Source organism: Aulostomus chinensis, chromosome 18, assembly GCF_037954235.1.
Source record: "Aulostomus chinensis isolate RoL2024-O1b breed Wild chromosome 18, RoL_Achi_v1.0, whole genome shotgun sequence".
Classification (NCBI taxonomy): domain Eukaryota; kingdom Metazoa; phylum Chordata; class Actinopteri; order Syngnathiformes; family Aulostomidae; genus Aulostomus; species Aulostomus chinensis.
In genome coordinates, this window is record NC_141337.1 from 1,979,692 (window position 1) to 2,002,711 (window position 23,020).

General features: G+C 47.9%; 2 protein-coding genes across 3 annotated transcripts; one reads left to right on the forward strand and one right to left on the reverse strand.

Annotated features, from left to right (window-relative positions):
- Positions 1 to 1,219: 1,219 nt before the first annotated feature.
- Positions 1,220 to 6,114, forward strand: LOC147244598 (nucleoside diphosphate kinase B-like). Its single transcript, XM_086185373.1, has 5 exons — positions 1,220 to 1,281; positions 3,467 to 3,597; positions 3,973 to 4,074; positions 5,370 to 5,482; positions 5,892 to 6,114. Exons 2-5 carry the CDS (start codon positions 3,475 to 3,477, stop codon positions 6,007 to 6,009), a joined length of 456 nt encoding a protein of 151 aa, XP_086041499.1. The 5' UTR covers positions 1,220 to 1,281; positions 3,467 to 3,474; the 3' UTR covers positions 6,010 to 6,114.
- A 177-nt stretch (positions 6,115 to 6,291) lies between these two features.
- LOC147244599 (MBT domain-containing protein 1-like) lies at positions 6,292 to 17,710 on the reverse strand. Of its 2 annotated transcripts, none has more exons than XM_086185349.1 (18): positions 17,574 to 17,710; positions 15,820 to 16,063; positions 15,342 to 15,475; positions 15,060 to 15,165; positions 14,685 to 14,764; positions 14,478 to 14,595; positions 14,107 to 14,241; positions 13,820 to 13,908; positions 13,261 to 13,359; positions 12,959 to 13,094; positions 12,566 to 12,621; positions 12,134 to 12,238; positions 11,591 to 11,738; positions 11,398 to 11,480; positions 10,932 to 11,169; positions 10,723 to 10,794; positions 10,348 to 10,530; positions 6,292 to 10,111 (listed from the first exon to the last, which is right to left on the reverse strand). In XM_086185349.1, exons 1-18 carry the CDS (start codon positions 17,592 to 17,594, stop codon positions 10,005 to 10,007), a joined length of 2,154 nt encoding a protein of 717 aa, XP_086041475.1. In that variant the 5' UTR covers positions 17,595 to 17,710; the 3' UTR covers positions 6,292 to 10,004. The 2 variants fall into 2 exon arrangements, with proteins under 2 accessions (XP_086041475.1, XP_086041476.1); XM_086185350.1 differs by lacking the exon at positions 17,574 to 17,710 and adding an exon at positions 17,083 to 17,432.
- Positions 17,711 to 23,020: the final 5,310 nt, after the last annotated feature.

Here is a 23,020-nt window from a genome sequence, read left to right on the forward strand (position 1 = left end):
CAGCAGCGATGACAGTTTGATGGCGGCCCTGCTGACGTGTCAGCAGCATGACGGCGAGCCAGAGCTGAAGCACATGTGCTGCTTAGGCTTAAACTGAACCTGCCAGGCTGGCGGACTCATCTGCTGCTTCACTCTCTTGCATGTGGATCGGGTGTCGCATGTTCGAGTCCAGCTGTCGGCTTCTGCTCCGAACCTCATGACTGATACTCGTTCTTCTGTTCTCCTGAGTCAAACGTCCCGGCGCCAACAGTTTCCATCAGCACGAGCGTTTCCTCCATGACAGCCGCTAGCGAGGAACATCTCAGTGAGTGATTCAAACACAAGGAGGACGGGGTTACTGATGACGTGGGATGACATCATCGCAGGTGTCTGCCTGTCAGCAGAATCCCACTAAACCTTCAGGCTGATTTCCACCAGACCTGGTGGATCCTGGACCAGGAAGACCACTAGGACCTGGTTGCTTCTTCTCTGGGTTCCTCATTTAGATGAAGCTACTCAGCAGTTCAGGGTCGCGACCTGACACAAAACTGAGGATCCACTTGTCATCAGGCCAGTGGGGGGGTCAGGAGGTCCTGCGGTCCACCAGACCAGCTGGAGGTTCCCGGGAGGAGCGGCTGCAGGATCCGGCCCACAGCTGAAGAGGAAGGAGACCAACAGTCAGAGGAAAACATCAAATCATGGAATGTTTCCATGAAACGTCTCCAAGTGTCCAGTTGGGACAGGAAGCACGACAATCACTGCCGCCATGTTTGACCGTCTCCGCCCAGATGACTACAGGATAGTTATCACTGTATAAAAAACTTTCATATTTACATTTTATATTTCATATATTTTAAATATTCCTATAATTTCAAGAATATGTGTGCAAAAAAAGGAAGTAACCTGCGGCCGATAAGAGCAGGAACAAGTCACATGATTTCTCTGCTTATGTGAAATTGTTTTTGTTAAACCGTTTTTTTTGGAAACATTAAGAAGCCAAATATTTACAGAAGTTTTAGGAAACGATTTGGAAACATTTTCTATTTATTTATTTAGGACTCCTGACAAGATTTTTCATGACAAGGTTTTTTAAGTTCAGGGACATCCTGTCTTCGCCTGTCAATGAGGACCCTCCCAGCTGGTCCTTGCAGAGACAGATGCCACTCTGGACACGCCCACTGCCCCCCCCGGCCCCCCGAGACGCCTTTAAATAGAGCTGCGCTCAGGCCACTCGTCCTCGGTGATCGCTCCCCCGCTGCCAGCTCATCAAACTTCACCAGCTCTCAACTCCCTAACACCAAGGTAGCTATCACACACACACACACACACACACACACACACACACACACACACACACACACACATACACACACACACACACACAGAAGCATCTCTCTCTCTCTCGCTCTCTCTCTCTCTCACACACACACAGAAGTGTCTCTCTCTCTCTCTTTCACACACAGAAGCATCTCTCTCTCTCTCTCTCTCACACACACAAAAGCATCTCTCTCTCTCACACACACACAGAAGTGTCTCTCTCTCTCTCTCACACACACAGAAGTGTCTCTCTCTCTCTCTCTAACACACACAAGTGTCTCTCTCTCACACACACACACAGAAGTGTCTCTCTCTCACTCTCTCTCTCTCTCTCTCACACACACACACACACACAGAAGTGTCTCTCTCTCTCTCTCACACACACACAGAAGCATCTCTCTCTCTCTCTCTCACATACACACACACACACACAGAAGTGTCTCTCTCACACACACAAAAGCATCTCTCTCTCTCACACGCACACACAGAAGTGTCTCTCTCTCTCTCTCACACACACAGAAGTGTCTCTCTCTCTCTCTCTCACACACACACAAAAGTGTCTCTCTCTCTCTCTCACACACACAGAAGTGTCTCTCTCTCTCTCTCTCACACACACACAGAAGTCTCTCTCTCTCTCACTCTCTCTCTCTCTCTCTCTCTCACACACACACACACACACACACACACACACACACACACACAACTCCTGTCTGCTGCTGTAGTTCCGGTCTGACAGGTTTAATGTCTCTGGATGAGTGGCGACAGCTGAGGGGTCGCCTGGCGTCACGCCGCTCCTCCACACGAACCTCCAAAGTCTGCAAAAGTTAAAAAAAACTTCACGTTTGTGAAAGAAAGATTCTTAGTGGTTTGACATTTAGAGCAGAAACCATCACCGTCACCATGGAAACGATTTTGCATCATTGGCGTTTTCACGTTTGTTGTAATCATTGAAAGTGATAAATGATTGAGTCCAGAAGCGTGAAGAACATCATGAGTCTCCTGAATGCCATGTGCTCTCCACCAGCTGCCCCCCCATGCCCCACCCCCTCACCCCTTCTGATTGGCTCCTGCTCGTCTGTCACTGGCGTTTTTATGTGAACAAACAAGCAACTGAATCAACTTCCTCACTGCGGGGAACTTCATTGGGTCAAGGAATTCTTTGTTTTTGTGAAAAGCCTCACGTTAATGAGCCGTAATTAACAGGTTACAAGGTGTTCATTGAGCGCTAATAATGACATCATTAACACGTTAATTAATTGAAAAGACAAATTAATAAAAATATTGTTAAAAGCAAAGTGAGGTGTGAACAAATGCTTAATGAATCGTTTGAAACTCAATCAACCGACGAAAATCTGTTTTAAAAATAACTATAGATTCATGTATGTTTGTATATGTATGTGTATATTTATATTCCTATAAAATACACATACATATATGTATACATGTGTACTTATATGTATGTGTATTTATACTCCAGCTTTTTTCCATTAGAGGTGTGAAGTCAATGTGGTGGGGAATCTTTGAAAGGAGGTTTTTGGAGATTCACTTTTATTGTCTGGAAAAACGAGGCCATTTGCATGTAAAAATGTTTGGGATGCGCTTGTCCTGATGGTGGCGCTGTGAGGGGAGTTGAGGCATGGCCATGTTAGCGCAGGTCCATCGTTTGTCTGTAGGCCAACGGCTGTGAGCTCGGCGTTGACGTCCGATGACAGTTTGATCAGCAGAGCTAAACCTCGAGGTCCGGCCCGGATCCTGATTATAATTAAAGGCTCGTTAGGGGCTCCCAGAGACGACGTGTTACTGGCCGCTCGGCGGTTTTTCCTTCACATGAGCCGCGAGCAGCTGGCAGTAAAATTAGAACGCCAAGGCTTTGTCCAAGTGTATGCGGCGGTGTCAGGTGTCGCTGGACGCGTTCCATGCTGAGACGGAAGGAAAGAAAACTCGGAGCGTTTAGATTTCACATCATGAGACGGTTAATTAGGAGTTTTATCTTTAGACCAGGAACGGACGAGAGGACGGCAACGGATCAACACCCACCAACATCTCAGTGACCTGCAGTGACTTTGTCACCTCCAGTCAGATGGAACCAGGGCATCTGGGTGGACACGCCCCTTTTATCACGTGACTCTTTGACTCACTCAGAAATTTTTCTCCTGCAACTTTTCTGTAGAACCTGTGATGGACATGGAACGTACCTTCATTGCTGTGAAGCCCGATGGCGTCCAGAGAGGCCTGTGCGGCGAGATCATCAAGCGCTTTGAGCACAGAGGATTCAGACTGGTGGCTGCCAAATTCATGCAGGTAACCATGACAACGCTTGTGATTGGGGGAGGGAACGGTGGTGCTGCTGAAGCGAAGGGGAGATGATTTCACAAGCTAGCAGCTGATGCTGAGCTAGCAACAAACAGCTGATGCTAAGCTAACTGCTAACCATGGACAGTGAGGACATTCACAGCTGCCACACTGACAGTGATGCTAAGCTAGTTGCTATCTCCACAGTGAGAACATCCACATTCAGTGGACGTTTGAACAGAAACACTGAGGACAGAGCAGCAGAAGCAGGAGAGGGACTGGAGATCAGCTGATCCACACAGAAACTTTGTTGTGACCAATCAAACGAGACTTTGAGTGAATCTGTCTTGTAGGATGAATTTCATACGTATGTTTGTGTGTTAGGCCTCTGAGGACCACATGAAGAACCACTACCTGGACCTGAAGGACATGCCCTTCTACTCTGGTCTCTGCAAATACATGTCCTCTGGACCCATCCTCGCCATGGTAACTGTCCCTCTGCAGACGCACCGACAGCAGCTTCTGACGTAGATCTGACTGTGACCTGATTGTGATAAAGTGATTGAAACGATGCTGAAATGACGACATCATGATGGTGATTTGGACAAAGGGGGAATTCATGATTTGTCAGGCCTGCTGCCGTGACAACAAGCAGGCAACTTTTAAAAAGCTTGTTTTCTGAATGGAGTTCTGACTGGCTGTCTCACTGATTACTCATTCAAAATGGTCGTTGGTGAATATCAGTGATTTGCTTCACTCCAGTCAAATGTAGGTCTTCAGACACCTGAGGACGGGTGGACATGTCGGACCCGTGATGATGATGCACACACGCACGTGCGCACTCATCCTTGTACTTACATCTTTGCGAGGACTTTCTTTGACGTAATACATTCCCCAGCCCCTCCCCCTAAACCTCACCATCTCAACTGACTGACCCTGATCCTAACCTTGACCTTAAACCTAACCAGAACCTGATCCTAACCTTGACCTTAAACCTAACCAGAACCTGATTCTAACCTTGACCCTAAAAACCAAGTCTTGACCTTCAAACTGCCCTTTGGAGAAATGAGGACCGGCTAAAATGTCCTCACTCTGTTGGTTAAATACGTGTTCTCGTCCTCACTATGTAGCAAGTACAAGAACACACACACACACACACACACACACACACACACACACACACACACACACACACACACACACACACTCTTATCTCTGTCCACTTCCTCTGGTTGTCTCTGCTCACTCATCCCGCTATCATCATTATCACTTCATACCCTCGCCATTCTCAAGGTCCACCTCCTTTTATGGAGGAACAACCTCTAGCAGGGAGGTCATGTGACCAAACACCCCATTAGAGAGGGTCTATATTTAGGAGAACAGCAGCTTCCAGCAGTTCTTGTCAGGATTGTTGTCACATTTCATCAGGACACTCAAAATCTCACCTGGTGAAATTCTCCCGTGACTGGGGGCGTGGCCAGGCGGCCCTACAGCGCCACTGTTGGAAGGAAGTTTTGTTCACATTGGTGTGATTGTTGCTCTCATCTTAAAGAACAGAGTTCACATTCTTTGAAGAGATTCTGCCCAACAGGAAGTCGGCCATCTTAGCTCTTCAGACGTGTCACACCACCTTCCTGTTCATGTTAAATCTTCTCTCCGTTTTCGTGCGGTGAAAAACGCCTTTGGCTGCTTCCGACTGATACGGGGCCAAACGGCTAAAAGGACCTTTGGAAACCTGCGATGATGACATCATAGGTGACCACTTTGATGTTGTGTTCCAGGTGTGGGAGGGTCAGAGCATCGTGAAGCTGGCCAGGATGATGCTGGGAGAGACCAACCCCGCCGACTCCAAGCCCGGCAGCATCCGTGGAGACCTGTGCATCAACATCGGCAGGTGAGGGCCATGAAGGCGGCGGTCGCCGTCTGAGCAGGAGGCTACGCTGACGGACAGAAGTGCGGTTAAACCAGAAGCTTTTATTGTGAAGCACGACTTCCTCAGCGGGAGCGTCACCCAGACGACCTAGAAAATCCTCAGCTACGTAACTGATGACAACATTGATCGATGTCATTTAGCAGGAAGAGAAAATGTTAATTATCAGAACGGAAAATCAAGACGAGACGAACGTCCGCATGGATGGAAGCTCTCGACCAAACCTTTTCAGTTTAAGACAAACAAACTGTCTTTGTTCCTCTGAAAGTGGATCAGAGTCTCTGATAAATTGTCGGTTTTATCAGTGGAAGTGAAGCTAAATGAACGCTTCAATGCTTGTCAGTCGAGCTCACGCGTTCTCCCGTTCCAACAGGAACATCATCCACGGCAGCGACACCCTGGACAACGCCAAGAGAGAGATCGGTCTGTGGTTCAAGGCCGAGGAGTTCGTGTCCTACACTCCCTGCGGCCAGCCCTGGCTCTATGAGTAACCGTCCCTCCTCCTGGCCCCGCCCCCTTTCCCACAGTCCATCCGCAGACGTGGATGAACACCGGGACAATAAAGTCTCAAGTTGACAACAAAGGACTCAGTGTGAGTTTTTCCTCAGACGGCACGAAGGCCCAGGGCCCCCAGACAGGAGCGACCGGTCACTCGTTCCCACGATTCGATTTAAAACAGAGATAAAAGACGACGATTCCTCCGCCGTGGCACCGCCATCACTCACTGGAAACAAGAAGGCACCAAAGACATAAACATCATCATTTAAGATCTTTTTATTGCATAAAAATGTAAAGTGAGTCATTTATTTTACACATAAATGTTGGTTCTTCACAATCATGCTGCTAAAAATTGCACAATTAATTTATGAAAAAGCATCATGAAGGTTAGAGAACCGCGAGTCACGGAAAAACACCTGTCAATAGAACCTCCACGAATGGGGACACGGACCCAGATAAAAGGTCGGAACAGACAGTGACTGGTTCCATGTCTCCCTTCTGCTGGGAGGCCATTTTGGATCCAGCAGTTTTTTTCTGGTCCAGGTTCTGATTGATCAAGTATATTGGACCTGATCCAGCTCTGGTTCCAAAAGTGTTTCAGGGCGAACATCCTGGACCTGATCAGAGCCGCTCATCATGACTCATCTTAAGTGAAGTGAAAATCTGGTACCAGGTCTGATCTTGAACCAAGTCTGAACCTTTATACTAATCCATCCTGGACCACATTTTGAATTCTGTACCAGATCATGATGGAACACGGGTCCAGTCTCAAATCCCAGTTCTCCACCTTCACTTCCCCAAATATTGGTGCCGGTTCTAAATTGGGTCCAAAACCTTGTAGCAGCCAGGTTGGCTGTAATCTAGACCAGGTCGGTCCACCGAGCCTCAACAATCCAACAGCTGAGGCAGCCGTCAGTCCTCCAGTCCAGGATCCGGATCCTCTGGATCTAACAAATGGAGTTCTGCTCAGACTCGACTGTGAGATTAACTTGGACTCGACAGCCTTGGATCAATCGAGTCAATCGTTTCCAGACATCAAACCATCGCCAAGACCCCCCCCCCCCCCAACTCATTTAGGTCTTCAGGTCCAAAAACAAAACAGGACAAACACTCAATGTTGCCTGTGTCTGTGCCACTGCTGAGAGACACACACACACACACACACACACACACACACGATTCAGGTGTTTTTTTCCTTCAGACCAAAAGCGCGTTTCAAGCTGAGTTCTCCGGCTGCATCTCCTGGTCCAGCCTGGACAGAGCACTGATGCTGGACAACTACAAGAAACCCTCTGCTGCTACAACCGACCGCTCGGGGAGGTTCTTGATGGACCGGCTCTCGATGGACCAGCTCTCGATGGATCGGCTCTCGATGGATCGGCTCACATTTGTTCCAGATTCAAGACTGAACCATTAGGACAAAGATCTGATCCAAGACTTCGTTTAACTTTCACCAAAACCTTACAAACAGCCCAGATACCGGGCTCATGAACCCGGTCTAGAAATACGGGGTCCAAACACACAGTCCGACTCGCTGGAGCCTCAGAGGGTCTTGACTCCACCTACAATTCCTCCAGATTCTGGTCCCAGCGACGGACCTGGTGAGAGTTGTTGTCAAATACAAGCCGATACCTCCCACCCTCAAACATGAAACTCCGAAACGTTCCAAGCTGCTCCGGGAGAAACAAGGTCGATGATGTCATCATATCAGGATATTTTGGACTGCGAACCTCCAGGACTCAAACGTCTAACTGACCGATGTTGGTTGTCGTCGCAGCAACAAGAATCTTTAAACTGTTGAGTTCGTTTCTGAAAACACAACCACCGCTGTCGGTCTAAGAAACATCCGCTGCGTCCCGATGAAAGTAAAAGTTACACACAGACAGTTTGTCAGTTTGTTCTATCAAATGTGTGCATATGTGTGTGTGTGTGTGTGTGTATAAATATATATACACATATATATTTATATATGTATAGATAGATAGATAAAATCTACAAATAGCACCATAATACCAAGAAGACATTATTGATTTACAGACAGAAAGACAATAAACACAAACAAGTGACAATAACAAGTTCGTGTGTCAGCGTTAAGACTGACGCATGCACAAAGACACACACACACACACCGTTCTTTGTTTGCACATTTGTGAGCCCTCCAACACTGGATTCCTGTCATCGTCATCAACAAGTTTACATTCGTATGGAAGCTCAGTGCTGCCAGGAGAAGTAAATAAGTCCATAAGATATTTAAAGTGACAAAACAAAAATATTTAATATTTTCCTGTTTTGACAGGATCCGTCAAAATGATGAGAGACCAGGTGAAAATGATGAAATAAAATCAGGACCTATGGAGGCAGAATTGTGATGCTTTAACATTTCAATACATCTGAAATATGTGTTTATATTTGTCACCAAATATCACGTAGATTTATTCGCTAATATTTTAGCTATTAAACATCAAATCAACATGACAAATTCATGTCATAAATCTATTTTGTTATACTTTGTTTAATGTGCTTTTTTTTAAAAACCGATATTCATTTGAATTGTTTAAATTAAATACTCTCTTCATGAAGTAATCTCTGTTATACTATTTTGTTTCCATTTTGACTTTCAGCATTTTCCATTTGATTTAAACAGTTTGAGGTATTATTTGTTAGTGAGAGAATAAGAACTTTACTCTTGTTAGTTATTGAAGGACGTTTTCAACAACACTTCACATTCATACTGACCGCGTTAAAATTCAGATAAAAAACCTTCAGCGAAACTCACATTTTACTGGTAAAACAGACAAAAAAGAAAATATTATTTTAAGATTTGAACACAACTTGTTATTGTAATATTAATTATTTGTATGTTTTATATTGCTGCTTATTATTGTTGTCTTGTATTGTAAATAGTTTTTCTAACTTTGGTCGGTTCAAGCGGTGTTCAAATGTGTATCAGAAATAAACCTGACTTAGTCCAAGTTCTCATTAAACATCCGCTGTCCAATTACAAAAAAAAAAACCCAAAACAAACAAACCAAGTTCCTACAGTTAATAAACAAACACAAATCATGTGCTTGATTATTTCTAGTATGCAGAACACACACACACACGCACACACACACACACACACACACACTAGTTTTAAATGACTGCTAATCTCAACGTGACATTACACAGCATCGAGTACATCAACATTATTAATACGTCGAGAGTTTTGACTCTCAAACACACAAATACGTACAAACAACAAAGATCTTGGCACGATTAAAAATCGTCTTAGAAAAGTTTTCTTCTTTTTTTTTGCATTGATTCTCAGATGAGTTTTTCTTCAAATGCACGTCGTTCTGAACGCCCTGCGTGCTCCTCCTCCCGTCTTCTTAACCTAGTTTTCTGTCAGACGCTGTTCAGATTTTAATGGAACTACGCCCTGAAAACTGTTTTTTTTTGGGGGGGGGGTAAACAAAACAGAAAATGAATGAAATGAAGATGGAAGGCCCGGTTGGACAACCCTGCCATGTCAGACAGGAAATTACACTTCAAAGTGTCTTGAATATTAACTTGTCAGGTTAAAGTCAGCTAGCTAGCAAATTAGCAATTAGCTGGCTAACTAGAACATGACAAGCACATCAGAGGCTGAGCGCCTCAATAAACTCTTCATTTAATTTGATTGTGGATAGGGCTGGGGAGATAATTCAAAATTAACACAGATTATCCTCATGGGTTAAGGTTAGTCAGTGTAACCGGCAGCCGGTGCCAAGTTTCACCAATGTTAGCTTGTTTTGCTGTCTGAGAAGACCAAAAAGAGACAGGGCTTTTAGAGGCTGATCCAATAAGCACAGCAACTAAAGAAGAAGAACCAAAAAGGTTTTAAGTGAAGCTACAATCTCCAGCCAGCTGAAGTTTATGACCCTGAAGCTTGTGGTCATTTTCCACCAAACCCTAAAACTCTGAATGGAAGTAAGAAAACGATTTCTGTGAAGAGAGAAAAGAAAGCTTATGAGTCCTGGCTGGTGAAACATTCTCCAGAAGATCCGTTTGTTTCGGTTTCAGTCCGTTCAGAGGTCTCCGAACCTTCCACCTTCTCTTCTTTTATCTGAAAACCTACAAACACAAACACACTGATGCATCATCAACCTTTACCGGCTAATGCTACATGTCTCTTCATCGTGGGATTCCTCAGGGTTCAACTCTTGGCCCACTACAGTTACGGTGTGATCAAAGCTGCTTTACTGCCCAGCTGTTTGTATTCTGGTGACTTTTACTGTTTTGTAATTTGTTCTTTTCTACAGCAAACTGAAGGTCCAGGTGTCCTCATAAGGATAGAAAGGTGAGTGTACCTGCCCCTCCCTCGGTGGTCGGGCTCTCCGGGTCAACAGACGGGGGCTGGGCTGCCGAGGCGGGAGTAGGGGGTGATGGGTAATTGGGTGGAGACTCGTCATCTCCTGACAGGCTCCTGGGAAGGCCTGTTACCACGGCGCCGGTCAGACTGATGGGTCGCTTGACGATGGGCAACTTCCTCTCTGAGTGAGCAGGTGAAGAAGGTCCAACATTTTTCAATCAATTGCTCCCAATCAAGTGTCATTAACATTATTTTAAGTTAACAATTAGAGTAAAACATGGGATAAAAGGTGTTAGATCGTCGTGGTCGCTACGCTGTGACTGTTGATACTTGTGTGCTCGCGTGTCTTAGCTGCTGCCGGAGTCCTACTTACTCTTCTTCTGTCCTCTGTACTGCTGCGATTTCTTCCTCTGTTTTGATGCTGCTGACTGAAGATCTCTGGAGCCTGACACACACACACACACACACACACACACACACACACACACACACACACACACACACACACACGGTACTCAAAACTACCTTTGCTGTCAGAATATTTCTAAATCCAATCAGTGTGTGTGTGTGTGTGTGTTGTACCAGTGTTGACAGCTGGAGGCTGTAGCTGGTACCCTGTCAGCTGACACCAGCCGACTGGATACAGATCAGGTGACTCGCAGTCCACCCATTGGTCGTATTCGTCCTCCCAGCCATCGAAATGTATCCGCAGCAGCCGGTGTACGATGCGGGTCACCGTGGCAACACAGACCAGCCTGGGCTCCATGAGGTCCACAGCCTCCAGCTTCATACCAGGGCGGAAGCCGTGGTTGGGGACGTCCTGACGAGGCGAGATTTACACGTTTGACTCTCACATCACATCACTTCCTGCTTCACACCAATACTGCAGGAGAACCTGAAAATATTTGACTGAATCAGATTTTTCTAAATTGGTCGCCACAGCAGCCTGCGATGTTTCCCAGACATGGTCTCCTTCATTTATCTACTTCCTGTTCCTGCCTCCAGGACCCAATGACCCTGATCATGTGTTGCGACTGTTTGCCGTCACCTTGGTGAAGAGTTGGACAGGAGCCGCCACCGACTTGCTCTCTTTCAGGTACTCGAACCATCTGAAGGGGAGGTTGGTGTAACCTGACACAGGAAGAAACGGTTAACTCAGATTTACTGCTCGCCATTCACCAGGACAAGATCAGGCATTTGAGGTTGTAGGAGGTTTTAGGAGGTTGTGGCAGCGGCGGCACCTCTGGGGGGCGTCAGCTCAATGCTGTTGATCTCACAGAAGCCAGCTGGGAAGATGGACGGAGAGGTGGAATGATAACAGAACCAGTCAGAACCATCAGCAGCCTCCGAGCCATCGATGCCGATCATCAGATACCCATCTGCCAGGACCTGGGGGGCGGAGCTGATATTAGCAGAGCTCAGCGAGTGGTTGGAGCAGCTAGACCTCAGGTGAGTCACCATGTTCTTCATCTCATGAAGCCCGACCTCTCCTGGTAGGTTCCGTGGACCCGTCAGAATTCCGTTACAGTAGAAAAGGCGCTATGGCGTGTTAGCTAAACATAATCATGGTCGGGGGGAACCGTGACTTCTCATGCTTGGTAAATGAAATGCTTTCCTTCAGCTGCAGGCAAACATACGTGCTACCAGCTAGCAAGCTTGGACGTTGTTGTGGCTTCACAACTTCAAAAACAACAGCACACAGGAAGCAGAAGGGGCGGAGAATGCTGACTGGAATATTGGCCCAATGGCGAGCTGACACCCGCAGCAGTAAACTCGACTATCACCTTCCTGACTGTGGCCACACAGATGGCAGACAGGTTGAGCGGGTCGATGGCCTCCAGCTTCATTCCATCCTCAAACCAGGAGCCGCTCTGATCCACCTCCTTCACCTGAAGCAGAACCATTCAATACTGGACGTTAATGTCATTAGGAAAGACTCCGTAAACATTCACCGCTATGCAGATGATACCCAGTTATACTCAACAATGATGAGGCTAACCAGCTAACTAAGTCGTTGAACTCAACAGGAAACAACCAGCAGCTGCAAAACCTCCAACAAAACTTTACTGACACATTACTGCAGTTTTCTTATTCTGTGGAGATGTGGAACATTAAGTTTAGTGTTCATCAACAAACGTTAGTTAGCATGCCAATGCTAAAACTAGCAGGTCGCGACGAAACTGTTCATCATCAAGATCAGGTCAAAACCTTCCCACCTTTGCAAACAGCTGCCCAGGTGCGTCCACCTGACCGTCCAGCTTCTTTGAAACATCTGTACACACACACACACACACACACACGGATGAAACTCATTTACATGGAACATTGGCTTGACTCTGTTGTGTTTGCTGTAAAATTGGTCAAAACAATCAGTTATCAAACACCAATTTTGCTTTGATTTTTTTTATACTTGAAATGTTTGTCTTGATCTATCATTTTCTAAAAATATTACTATCATTTATGGCTACTGAGGCAAAACATGGACTCTGGTGGCCCCTACGAGTGTAAGAAGCAGCAGGAAACGGTGGATGTGTTTTCTGAGCATCACAACTCCTCCTGAGTTTAACGCTCATCAACAAAGAGCAGCTGACGGAGCGCAGCGGACCCACCGGACCGTTTGAAGCGGTGCCCGATGGAGCGGGACCAGCCGATGCTGTGGATCAGAGGACTGTACATGTGACACCAGAAGTCGTCCGTCCCGTCGTCACACTCTTCATACACCAGCCGCAGACGTCCACCAATCACCTGCAGGGACAGACATTTAAACTGGACCAACAGAGACATCTGGACCCGAACCCAGGGATGGTTCCGGACCAGAACCATCCCTGGTTTCTGGACCCAACCGTCTGTGAATTGAAATTTTTTTCTTCAAAATCTTTTGAGCCTGCTTGAGCGTCAGGCTGGCACGCACCTGTTCAACGAGAGCGACCCGGGTCCGACACAGGTGAGTCTTGTCCACCACCTCCACCCTCATCTGCCTCTTGAAGGGGAACTGCATGCTCTCCTGCACCTGAAGAGTTCACAACCGTCAGTCCACGTGACATCACGGCTGCTGGTGGAACCACCCGAAGCGCAATAAATGAAACTTAAATCCAAAAACAAAAAATTACATATTTATTAAAAAGAAAACTACATTTGTAATTAATAATCTTCCACATTTAGAGGTCCAATCAGTCATTCTGCCAGATTTCATTTAAATGGCTGTGGTGCAGTGAAACATCTGGTCCACATTTAGGTGAGAACCACCTGAAGGACCCTCAGTGACCCATGACGTGACCCCTGACCCCATTTTGAGACCCCCAGGATGAGGTGAGGGTGAAGTGATGGATGCATTATGTCACAAGAGTAGAAAAACAAACAGAAGTTTGTGTGTAATGATGCTTTTCTGGCGCTTCAGATGTGGTTTCAAGGTTCAGGTTCCGGCTGGAACTGGATTTGTGATGCGTGACGTCACTGTCAACACGTGAGACCTTGGAGGTGAAGTTTGGTGGCAGCGTTTTTGATCCTGTCAGCCGTTTGATCAGGAAACTCTTCCAGTTAGTGAACCTGTGCAGGATGGCTGAGAACACACACACACACACACACACACACACACACACACACACACACACTAATTAGCTAATGTCAGTCACGTTCTTTGGGCAGGTAGGATAAAGTTCTACATGCTTCGTTACGACCTGCTAACAGTAATGAAGCAGTATTTGTCTCGTTAGCCGTTAGCATGCTAATGTGCTAATGCTGGCCTCGTCTCTCTTACACTGGGGCGGCACCAGCGGTTTCCCTCCCGCGGCACACCATCCCACGGGGTGGATGTCCGGCACACACAGGTTCAACCAGAAGTCTCGCGTGGAGTCGCTGTCGAAGCCCTCGTACCGAAGCAGCGCCTTAAAACCTGCACAAACACGCTGGTTTTACTGCATCTGCGGGGACCCTCATCACAACCAGAAACCTGAAACTGTTCAGCCTCGTTGAGTCCAACCAAACCAGCACGTCTGATGTTGCTGTGTGTTGTGATTGAGGTCTCTGACATCTCTACGGTTGTTGGGGAGGACCCGGGTCCTCCAGGTGTTCAGCTGCGATGGTTGAGGTTACAGTGAAACCAGGTCTCTGAATGGTGTGTGTTTGTACCAGCCAGTTTGACGATGCCAGCGATCCAGTACACCTTCATGGGCAGACTGCTGTCAGTGTTGGGAACCTCGACCCGGACGCCTTCGCTGATGTCGCCCCAGGATTTCCCCATCGGGACCTGAAAGACCAGAACCACCAGTCAGCGACATTATCTGTTGGTCTGAATGTGGCGGATGGTTGCGGCGTGCGTGTGAGATGTCAACCTACATGTTTGAAGCAGCTGACCGGGGCTCCCGCCACATCTCCGTCTCCTAGGTAACGGCCCCAGTCGAACATCTCAACAGGAACTGCAGGAAATAACATCGACCAAACTGACAAAGCAGACAAGACGCCGCTTTTCTACACTTCACACGTCATGTGACCTGTGATCAGAGAGGGGAGGCGTTTCCATTTGATTTTACGACATTTGTCTCCAGCGCCGTTAAAGCAAAGTTAAAGTGGCGTCTGCCACTTGCTAACCACACCTCCAAACCTGGCACCTGGAGTGGAGTCTTGCAGTCTGACCTGCTAGATTCCACTGCAGGGCTGAGCTTTTTTGACTTCTGGATTCAAGTTTTTGATTTGAATGTGCTGGCAGCTCACCGCTCTTTCTCACGCCGCCCTGCTGGTTGGTTTGCGTGAAGGCGGCGAGTTTAGTGACCAGAGGCTGTTTCTGCAGGACCTTGGCCTTCTTGGTGGGAGGCTTCCCCTTGATGAGAAAAACAGACCAACACAACTTCCTCTTACAGAGAGAAGGCGAAGGCGTGTTCAGAGCCGGCGGCGGACGGGAACGTTTATATTCTCTATGATGAAATGACAGAAACTAGAATCATATCAGGTCATTTGAATGGCGATGAAGTCCCGCCGTGCGAGAGAGAGTGGCACCTGCAGTCTGGCGAGGATGCTGGCCTTCTTGGAGTTGGACGAGTAACTTCGGGAGCAGGAGACGCTGCAGAAGCGTTTGGTTTTACTGTAGAAGGCGTCGCGGACCCCCACCATGCCGCACATCTCGCAGGTCGCTGACAACACACAAACACACAGAGATGACGCGAACTCTGCCACGGTCACACGGGTACGTCATCAGGATGATGTCATCACAGACGATTCTGACCACCGATGCGGGTCGTTTTTCAAGAACGGACTCTGAACACTCTGATTCCATCACGTGATGATCAGGACGCTGTCGAGGAGAGAAACTGGTCCACATTTTCAGCCGAGCAGCTGAACAACCGATCAAGGACCCAATGAACGGCTTCGTCAATCAGTGCGGCCGATGACGTCGTGTTGTGCCTTTCAGGGCAGGAACTGAAAAAACAAGATGGCTGATTTCAAGTGAAAGGTGTAGGTGCGGTGGCGGACTGACCCATGCCCGCCTTGCCGTCAGGGTACGTGTACAGCTGGCCGTTGGTCTTGATGAGCGTCAGGGAGGAGGAGGGGGCGAGCTGAGGCACGCCACCCCCTCCTCCCCCCAGCTCGTCGTCCTCGCTGTCCTCTGGGCTGGAGGCGCCAGTCCCCCCGCTGGACTCGCTGCTGCAGCTGCTGCGGTCCTCCTCCACGCCGTCCAGCATCCCAAAGGAGTCACGGCGCTTCCTGGATGGACGCTCCGCCTGAGGACAGAGGACAGAGGGTCGGTCTCACCAGCAGCTACCGGCTCGGCCTTGTTAGAGGAAATGACTCTCGTGTCGCTCTGACTGAGTACTGACTCGTCTCTGATTGGTCGGCTGTCACAGGTAATTAACATTAATAGATAAAACTTTGTACTGTTTCAGTTCAGTTTGAAATCAAAATGAAATATTTACAATCCAAGCCTTCAGATCTGGTATAGCTGGACAGTTGAGTCATTGCGCCACCTGGTGGCAACAGGAAGTGACACGTGTGTTTACACACTGATGTCCTCCTGGGGGACCAGATCCTCTCAGATGGGTTCAGAACCTCCTTCAGAACCTGCTGAGGGGTCACCAGGGAGACTGAGAGGTTACTGTGGCGTGACCATAGAGCGGGGAGCTGTAGTAACTAGAGTCCCATGATTCAGATCTTTGATGAGAGTCCTGAAGAGTCTACGAGCTGACTTTAGCTCATAGCGACACGTGGTAGTGACAGGAAGTGATGTTTGTGCCAAAAAAACAGCATTTGAGGGATCTCCACCTGTCAGGTTGAGTCATTGAGAAACGCGCCTCCGCCGCTGAACGGCTGAGAAACGCAGCAGAAACCAGATGAGCTTCTGAATCTTCTACAGTTTTAACTCTTAACTCTTGAAAATTATGATTGAAATGCTTTACACACACACACACACACACACACACACACACACCCTAACCATCTCAACTGACTGCCTGACCCTAACCTTGACCCTAAACCTAACCTGAACCTGATTCTAACCTTGACCCTAAAACCAAGTCTTGACCTTCAAACTGCTCTTTGAAGAAGTGACGAGCGGATAAAATGTCCTCACTCTGTCGGTTAGATACGTGTTCTAGTCCTCACTATGTAGCAAGTACAAGAACACACACACACACACACAATTTGCCGTCCTGAAATGAACTTTGCATCACTGCAGTGCGGTGAGGGACACACACACACACACACACACACACACACACACACACACACACACACACAAGACGACCTCTATTATTTTGACCATTTGCAGGTTCTGGTCGTGGAGGTGCGGGTCTGTGACTCTGCCTTCATCCGCAGCATCAGCAACCGTCTCCTGATGCAATGACGCGTTATTGAGGCTACAAACGTCCGCCTCGCTGCTCGCCGCCGCATGCAGGAGCGGGATTCGAACACGCAAAAGCGAGGAAGAAACCAGAGACAGAAACCAGGCGAAAACAGACGTCTGAGCCGACGACTGAATTAGAAGCTGCTGAGCGCCGTGAATACGCCGATTTAACGGTCGCGCTCCGTTACTAAGGAACCGTTTCAGAGTGCGGTTGGATGTCTTGTAGGTCCCAGCTGACGAGCCTGTTCACTTCTCAAACGGGAGATTTCTCAGCGGGGTTCTGCCCGGACTGGCTGTCAGCGGCGGCTCGGAGGCAGCTTTATACGCCCGCACAGCCACAACAAAGGCTGGAAATGCGGGTTCCCGCCAGCGGGACGAACCGCACAACTCACCAGATCTCTGGGGTTTTCCATCAGCCGGGACTGGGGGGGGACACGCTACCGACGAGCTAAAACCCCTAGAAATAATCATTAAAATCCAGCGGCGGACATATCAACAAAATTAGCATGTTTCCACTGCGCATGCGCAGGGACCGCAGCCTCTCATTGGCTGCTGCTGCTGCTTCGTGTGTGGTGGGGAGATGAAACAGCGAGGCTGTGACTGCCCCCTGCTGGGCATGACGCAAGAGCACAACACACACACACACACACACACACACACACACTCCATAAATCATCACACGCGTGGACTTAATGAGTAAATGTATCACATATTTAGTTTTTCTCCGCGTTTATACGGCAGTGATCAAAGATTCCAGAGAAATATTTTAAAAACTAAAAATGTCTGAAGACGTTTGATCACAAACAACAATGACCTTCAGTAGTTTGACAATCACTAAAATACTAAGGCCTGACTTGGAATAAAAAATTGATATGCAGGTGTCTGTTCATTCTTATTACTGTCAATCATTCACGGACACACCCCTCCAGCTGCTGTCAATCAAACACAGTCTCCTCCCCTTGATACGAGAAAAAGGAGCATTTCTTCGGTCGCTGTCCCGTCACGCCGGTGATGACGATGAGTCCGCGACATCCCCGTTGACCTCCGAGGATTCAGAACACAAAGAGCGTCTGTCGGCGTGCTGGTGCTTCTCTATCTGAGCTGCTGTCATTCCACCTGCGGGCATCAGAACTTGGCGATCCAGAACATCTGGCACACAAGTAAAAACTTGACGGAGTTAGTGACTGATTGAGTGGTGATGATGATGATAATGCGAGCTTTTTTCTGCTGCAGAGGATGAGGGCAGGGCTGCCGTCCTGCTCCAACCTGCTCGAGGTATCCTGATGTAAAGCTTCAACTGGATTAAAGCCATGAGCTCCATCAAGTCCTGACACACCTGCGACAAACGCCAGCCGAGATCAGAGCGCCGAGGACGAGAGCAGAGATGTTTGGAGCTGCAGGACAAGAGACCGCGCCTGTGATTTAGAGAGAAGCAGCAGGAGATGGCGCCTTGGCAGGTTCTTCTTCTGGGCAAAATCTCCCGGGCCGACCCAAAGTACCGAGCTCATCATGGACCCAGGGTCTCAGTCCATTATAGCTCAGTGGCAGCAGCTCCGGACGACGCCAGCGGCAGCAGCTTCGGTGTGTCAGGCCAGAAAGAAGCCCTGCAGCAGCTGAACAGGAGGCTGGAGTCGTACCTGCAGCAGGTAGGAGACGATGAGCCAGACCTCCACGGACAGCTTCAGCTCTTCCTCGTCTTTTTAGCTCAATAATCAAAGAGACTCTCCTCACATTTGGCACCAACTTTCCCACGTTTGCATTCTAGTTTGATGAGTGAGAAACAGTTCCTCGCTGGGGTTGAAGGCCTTCATGATTTGTGCTGTCTCCGCGACCTTTGACCAACGAAATGTTTTCAGTTCAGATTTGAAAATTAAAAAAACAAACAAACAGAAACGATCAGATTGCCAGACACATGAAAGAAATGGTCAACAAACAACAGGAAGTGTCCTCTGATTGGTGGATGCAGGCTCAGCACCTGGAGGCAGCCAATCAGCGTCTGGAGCGTCTGATCCAGGAGGAGCTGCAGAGGAAGTCTCCCAAAGAGCTGCAGCGGGTGGACAGACACCTGAGGACGGCGGCGCAGCTGCACGAGCAGGTGATGGACAGTAATAGAGAAAATCAAGTCAGATAAAAGGGAAACATTTCGGTGAATAAATGAACTTGCTTTGGTCTTCCCGGTGTGATGAGTCAGAACCTAGAGAGGAAGCAAGGAATGAGTCAAAGTTACATGAACGTGACCTGCAACAGCAGCAGAACAGCTGGATGCAAGTGCGACCATCTGTCTCGTTGCCTTCACAGTCCTTCCACTAAAAGAAAAATGAACCACCACCCCAGACCCCGCGTTGAGAACCCCTCGCTGCCTCCGGTTCAGAAACGCACGAACCGAGCTTCTGTCCAACGTCATTGACAACAGTCTTTTGTGCTGAGGTCGTGGGGACGCTGCTGACATCAGAGCTCAGCAGCTGCTGAGTAAACTCAACTCCCTCTCGCGTCTCGGCCGGTTCGGACTCGTCAGGAAGTTCTGCTTCTGTTTAAAGGTCAGACAGGCTGAGACGAGTCTGCAAAAATCTCCAGAACAACAAACGGAGGAATTCAGAAAGTCTCTCCAAACTTTCCCCACAAAAGCTGGAAAGCGGTTTTGTGGATTCAGCATTTTAAATTTGATGATGTAATGAATCGTGTAACTTGAGATGAAAACACCGCATCACTGGAGATGAGAACGAAGTTTGTAAATAACCGTGAAGACGCCAGCGGTGGGAACAGCTGGCCGGGACCTGCTTTGCCAGACTTGATTCCATCCAGCGATTCACACATTTCCTCTTTTTAGAGGCCAAAACCAAGTGAACATCAAAATGTTTGCATGATTGAAATGACCACAAATGCAACGGTGGCAACTCCAAGCGTCTCAGTTGACACGGAGCCGTTTGGAGCTCTGAAGGCTTAACAAACCAGCAGTTGTGGTTCTGACCAATCGGTGTCTGAGGAGATGTGGGTGTGGTCAAATACAAGAGTGGCCATTCAAACAGAACTGGCGCCTGGTGAAGATGTTAGCATAGATGCTGCCATAAAATCCTCTATGCAGAGCTGGCGGGTATCTCTTCTCTGGGTGAAGGTCACTCACTGCAGAGTTCTATTCACCGGCCGCTGTTAGCTCATCTAGAACATTCTCTTTGGAGAACCTCAGCTGCAGAACCACTTTAACTTTCACCACAAATGTTGTTGTGACTAAAGACACATCCAAATGATTCCTGCAGATAAACCAGCGCCTCTCGGCTCAGGCGCAGCTGAAACTGCAGCTGCTGGCTTTGGAACTACACAGCCTCGACCTGAACATCAGGTATACACACACACACACACACACACACACACACACACACACACACTCATCATCGTCTTCATCATCATCCCCTGCTGTATGCTGGACAGGTGTGAAAAAGAGCTGGAGCGTCGTCGTCAACTAGAGGCGGAGCTTAGTGACCTGAGGCTGCTGGGGGAGGAGCTACACCAGCACAAACTGCTGGAGCTCCAGGATCTGGTAAAAGCTCAAACTCAGCAGCTGGCAGAGCTTCAGAGTCGACACCAGCAGGTGAGACAGCGGCAGAACTCCCCTGGATGAGTGACCACTTCCTGCCATGTCTCCTCACCATTTCCTGTCCATCTCCTCAGGATGTGCAGGGTCTCCTGGCCCAGGTGTCAGGGGGCATCGCTGTAGAGATGCAACCTGTCTGTTCACCAGAACTGAAGCAGCAGCTGCACGAGCAGCGACGGACGAGTGCAGCAAAGCTCCGTGAGAACCAGAACTGGTTCAACACCCAGGTGCGCCAACACCAGGTGCTCTTACGCTGAAAAACGAGAAACAGCTGGGAAATAATTAGCTAGTTTTATTTTGAAGTTTTTTTTTGTTGTTGCTCTAAGTAAACATAATTCTAGCAGCTCTACTGTGTTCAGGGGTTCATGTTGCCCCCCGACCCTGCAGTGGGGTCAGAGGTCATCCAGGCTGAGCTGGAGGAGCTGTGGGGAGCAGCAGAGAGTCTGGAGGAGGAGCTGGCACACCTGCATGGACAGGTGAGATCAAATGGCTGAACCTGGGCGACAGAACGGTTTGATATGACTGTGGCTGCTGCTGCACTTCATGTTGAAGCAGAAGTTTTTACTCTTATTAGGGATTTTGGCTGCCGCAGGTGGATATTTTCAGAGTAAAAGCTCCAAAAGTGTCTGATATTACCTGCTTAGCACCCTACACGCACACACACACACACACACACACACACACACACACACACACACACACACACACACACACATTCACTCAAACACATACACATAGACACACACACACACACACATTTAGTGACTAAAAAAACATTAGAGCAGTGCAGGATTTTGTCCTAAAAACTTGGACTACAAACACACCGCATCCCTGACATGATCACCTCCCTTTACAAAATAAAAGCATATGATTATAATATAAACAAAGGGAGAAAATCAAGCAGCACTGCAAGATTAACACGCTGCAATGTAAAGATTTCACACATTTCCTTTTACATTTTTTTGAAGAACTTGATCTGTCGGTCATGTCTGTCTGTGTAGAACGAGCTACTGGAGGTGTCTGGTTGCGAGCAGGCGGATGCCATCATCCTGCAGCTGCTGGACCTGCAGAAGAGAGCAGACAGTCTGTGCAGCGACCTGGACGTGGTGCTGCAGGAGGCCGCCGAGCAGGACGCCAACCACCAGGCCCTGCTGGACACCAAAAACCGTCTGGAAGCTGAGATAGACACCTACAGGAGGCTGCTGGACGAGCTCTGCTGCCAACAGTACGAGCTAGAACAGTTGCACTTATAATATCGCTGCTCACTTCGAATCACTCTGCTGTGTTCCAGAAACGTTTTGTCATTGTGACTTATAATTTTAGCTTTGTTGACAAATATTTTTGTATTTTTCAATTTCCTTCTGATGCTTATCATTGCTGGTGTGAGGAGACAAAGAGAAACTAAAGGCGTTATTATTTTTAACTCAAATTTAAGTTTCAAGACAGGTAAAACTGCCTAAACTGCACCCCCTTGTGGTGCATTTTACCCAGCCTGGATGGATTTTTTTTTACCCATCTAACGTCCCAAGAACTGCAAATAGTCTCTTGTAGTTGTAACCTTGTGATTCAATGATTTTAACACTGTAACACACTCTTTCTGAAGGTACTCAGTGTGTAGAAAATTGATGGTGAAAAAAATGTGATGAAAAATATTCATGTTTCTATAACAGCTGCTTGGTTTGCAAAAACAATATTATTGGAAGTGATTGACGTACTAATTAGTTCCTTGATTTTGATGAGTGTTCTTATGGGCTGAACATTTGTCTGGACAAACAAGCAAACGAACACAAACGTTTCGTCCATCTTTAATTCGTATGTTCCGTGTCCACAGGATCTTTCCAGCAGGAAGGTCCGGTCCTGCCATCATCAGGAGAAAGGTCATACGGGATAAACCAGTCAATGCTGAGGGAAGAAATAGCAGGATGTGGGTGGTTCAAACCATCGCTGGTGGCCCGGACCGCCAAAAACCTGTAATCACCCCAGTCTCGGCCATGGACCGCTGCAGACATCTGCAGATGTCCCTGACATCATTGATTCACACTTCAAACCTGGAGGAAGGTCCTGTTGTCACGTCCTCTAAAACAGAAATGAACAGCACATTGAAGGTGGCACCTAAAAAGTCTACAAGTCTGAGTGATTCTGATGTGGTCTTGAGTTTGCCAGATCCTGAAGAGCCTATGAGCCCAGTGGAGATGGAGGGGTTCATGAGCATGGCCGATCTTGTCTTCTGTCCAGCTGATCCTGAACACC

Bases quoted from the DNA above. Each gene is read 5' to 3' on its own strand.
- LOC147244599 (XM_086185349.1), bottom strand. From the start codon at position 17,594: ATGGAAAACCCCAGAGATCTG. The intron at 14,765-15,059 runs GTGAGCTGCCAG...TATTTCCTGCAG, and splicing joins GGGCGGCGTGAGAAAGAGCG to TTCCTGTTGAGATGTTCGAC. The intron at 11,481-11,590 runs GTGCCGCCGCTG...TTCCTGTGTCAG, and splicing joins TGAGCTGACGCCCCCCAGAG to GTTACACCAACCTCCCCTTC.
- LOC147244598 (XM_086185373.1), top strand. From the start codon at position 3,475: ATGGACATGGAACGTACCTTCATTGCTGTGAAGCCCGATGGCGTCCAG. The intron at 3,598-3,972 runs GTAACCATGACA...TTTGTGTGTTAG, and splicing joins TGGCTGCCAAATTCATGCAG to GCCTCTGAGGACCACATGAA. The intron at 4,075-5,369 runs GTAACTGTCCCT...GTTGTGTTCCAG, and splicing joins CTGGACCCATCCTCGCCATG to GTGTGGGAGGGTCAGAGCAT.